The sequence below is a fragment of the Haplochromis burtoni genome, unplaced genomic scaffold (assembly GCF_018398535.1).
Source record: "Haplochromis burtoni strain Fernald_Lab_line unplaced genomic scaffold, NCSU_Asbu1 Contig_110, whole genome shotgun sequence".
In the NCBI taxonomy this organism is placed as follows: domain Eukaryota; kingdom Metazoa; phylum Chordata; class Actinopteri; order Cichliformes; family Cichlidae; genus Haplochromis; species Haplochromis burtoni.
In genome coordinates this window covers 1,308,318-1,311,134 of record NW_024582471.1, presented here as the reverse complement: position 1 = coordinate 1,311,134, position 2,817 = coordinate 1,308,318, and the positions used below count along the sequence as shown (strand labels likewise).

General features: G+C 34.7%; 1 protein-coding gene across 3 annotated transcripts in view; it reads left to right on the top strand.

Moving 5' to 3' along the window:
- Positions 1-1,450: 1,450 nt before the first annotated feature.
- LOC102290515 (intelectin) overlaps positions 1,451-2,817 on the top strand; it is a 7,670-nt gene continuing 6,303 nt past the window's right edge. The window contains exons 1-2 of one of the 3 annotated variants that reach the window (XM_042223403.1): positions 1,454-2,035; positions 2,721-2,807. In XM_042223403.1, the coding sequence (XP_042079337.1) occupies positions 2,723-2,807 (85 nt within the window). In that variant the 5' untranslated portion in view covers positions 1,454-2,035; positions 2,721-2,722. Of the gene's footprint in view, positions 2,808-2,817 lie in introns of all 3 variants that reach the window. The other 2 variants (XM_042223404.1, XM_014335492.2) reach the window with 2 other exon arrangements.

Sequence of the window (2,817 nt, the reverse complement as noted above, 5' to 3'; positions counted from 1 at the left end):
AGGTACTATGGGTCGTGAAGTGGGGTACACTCCGGACAGACTGCCAATCTGACACAATAAACTACATGTGTTTTATTAAAACAGAAATTAGTTTAAAACCCGTGTTTGTTTTTTTTCCCCTGAAGAGATTTTACATGAAAATTCACAGCAGGACAATGAGGTTCAACGTGATTGATAAAGAATTGCTCTATATGTTTATAAAAGCAACAAAGAAAGATACTCACAGTCAGTGAAGCTGACAATGCTCTTAAAAAAATTTTTTTCAGTGACTGACAATTAAATCCGAGTTGTTTAATTTCCAGATTGTTTCTCCACTATTTAAATTGTCTCATGAAGTCTGCAGTAGGAATAAGACTTATTCACATGACAGAAGAATATGAAGAGAAAGTTTGGCTCACATGACAGAGAGAGTTTGAAGAACTCTGTCAGAAGAAGTCGTTTGAACGCATCACTGCTCAAACATGGTCATTTTCTGACCAGCTGAACGCGAACACACACACACACACACACACACACACACACACACACACACACACACACACACACACACCACACCACACACACACACACACACACACACACACACACACACACACACACCCTCTCCTGTATTGTTAAACATTAATCTTTTTTGTGTTAAAGACATATTTACAAGATAGTTTAACTAACACACTACACGTGTGCATCATGCTTTATATTTCCCCGTCGCCACTCACTGTTTTGTTGAAAATGAAATTGGTTAGCTGTTTTTTTTTTTTTCAATATTTTATTTTAATTTTTTCAGCATAGAAAACTCCATCAACAAACAAATACAGCTCAGGCGCTGAGATGATAGGACAAGAAATAGCACAATAATAATAATCAATAGGGAAAGACAAAAGAAAAAAGAAAGAAAACATTAAAATTAGAAACTACCAGTATCCATAATGAATTAAATGTCATGAATATGTAATAAACAGGGAAATTGCAGTGCCATGGTACATGTTTATACAACGTGAGCTTTCTCAAGATGAGAACAAAACGGAGTCCAGGATTTTGAGAAAACATTTGCTGCAGGTGTTTGCAGGTATCGAACTTTTTCCAGCTGAATGACTGATAACATGTCATTGAGCCAGACACTGAAGGAGGGAGGAGCAGCGGACTTCCATTCCTTTAGAATAAGTCTTTTCGCAATCATCATTCCGAGGTCGATTGGCACCCGCACAGTCGCAGGGATAGTTCTGGAACGTACACAGCCAAAAACTGCAATTTCTGGATTGGGTGAGATGGAAATCCCATAAGCTTTAGAGTACCAATCAAATATTTTGGACCAAAAATTGGTCAATGAGGGGCAATGCCAGAAAGCGTGAGCCAATGTGCTCTCTGATGTTTTACATCTGTCACATATGGGGGAAGTTGAAGGATAAATTTTGTGTAGTCGAACTTGGATCGTCTCTCTGGTGATAATGGTGAAAGAACATTTAGTTTATTTTCTTTCTTTTTTTTATTCATGATCACTGGATGCGCTTGAAATTTTCATGATTTGAATTGAAGTTGATTTGAACATAGTTTTTATGCTTATATATTCAAGGCTTATATGACAATGTCCAAGTAAGCAAAAAAAAAAGAAAAAAAAAGGAACTTATTCAGCTCAATTGCACAAGTCCAAAAAATCCACAAGCTGAGGAAAACTAAAAATTCCAAGAACACAAGAGGCAGCATAGACGAGAAGAGGAAAGACTTTGGTGATGAAAACAGGAAAGACAGGGCTCTAAATATTCACACCGAAGGCCAATCAGAGCAAGCAGATACACATGGGCCAAACTAGACCCAGGCAATAAAAACAATCAGACATGGGAGGAAGTAAAACTACACATAAGACTCCAGAGGAAAATAAAGCGGGACGTGAATAACAAGAACCGAAGAAGCTAAAACATAACTAGCACTAAAATACAAAAAAAAAAAAAGTTATTCTTGACCAAGAATTATTAATTTCCTTTCTTCTTTCTTAAGAAATGAGCTTCATAATCTTCAAGACCTATTCAAACAAACAAAGGTGAATAAAACAAGCACACGCATTATTACTATTTGTTTTTTTTAAACTTAGGTTTCTTGAGGTGGAGATGAATTAACTAAATATTCTGCTTGTTACGGCTACTGAAAAACTCTTTTATTTATTTAGTTCATTTAGTCATTTCACTTTTTTTGCTGCCATGCAGAAATATTTTACAAATAATTTATCTTGAAGTTTTGACTTAAGTTCAGCAGAAAATTCAAGTTATTTTCTCAGACATTTGAGCTAGTGAGTTCAGATTTTGAGATGCAGAGCGTAATAAATTTATTAGACCGTCTATCGTTAACTAGAAGAACACACAAATATTTAAAAAATGCCTCAAATTTGTTAAAAATGAAAAATCATGTTTTTATTTATCAGACAAATTCCTGCTGAATTCATGTTTTACACCCAGTTTTGAGAACACTAGACTTCTCTGAGATGTTAGAAATTAAACATAAACATTCAAGCAGTAAAAAAAATGTTTCTGTTCAGGAAAGAAAGTAAATATTTCTACATATTTGTCAAAACTCAAAAAAATAATACTGACTTTTGAGATAATAACCTGAAATTTTGACATATGGATGCCTTTTTTCCCCAGAGGTGGAAACAAGCTTCCATATTTTGATGTGTTGTGTCAGATAACATTTATCATCAAGCACCTAATATGTATTTTTTTCACCCACAGAGATGTTACATCGCATAATTTTGCTTTTTGTGAGTCTGGTATTTTTGGAACAAGTATCCTTTGCAGATTTTACTTCTTCACAAATAGGTAATATGAA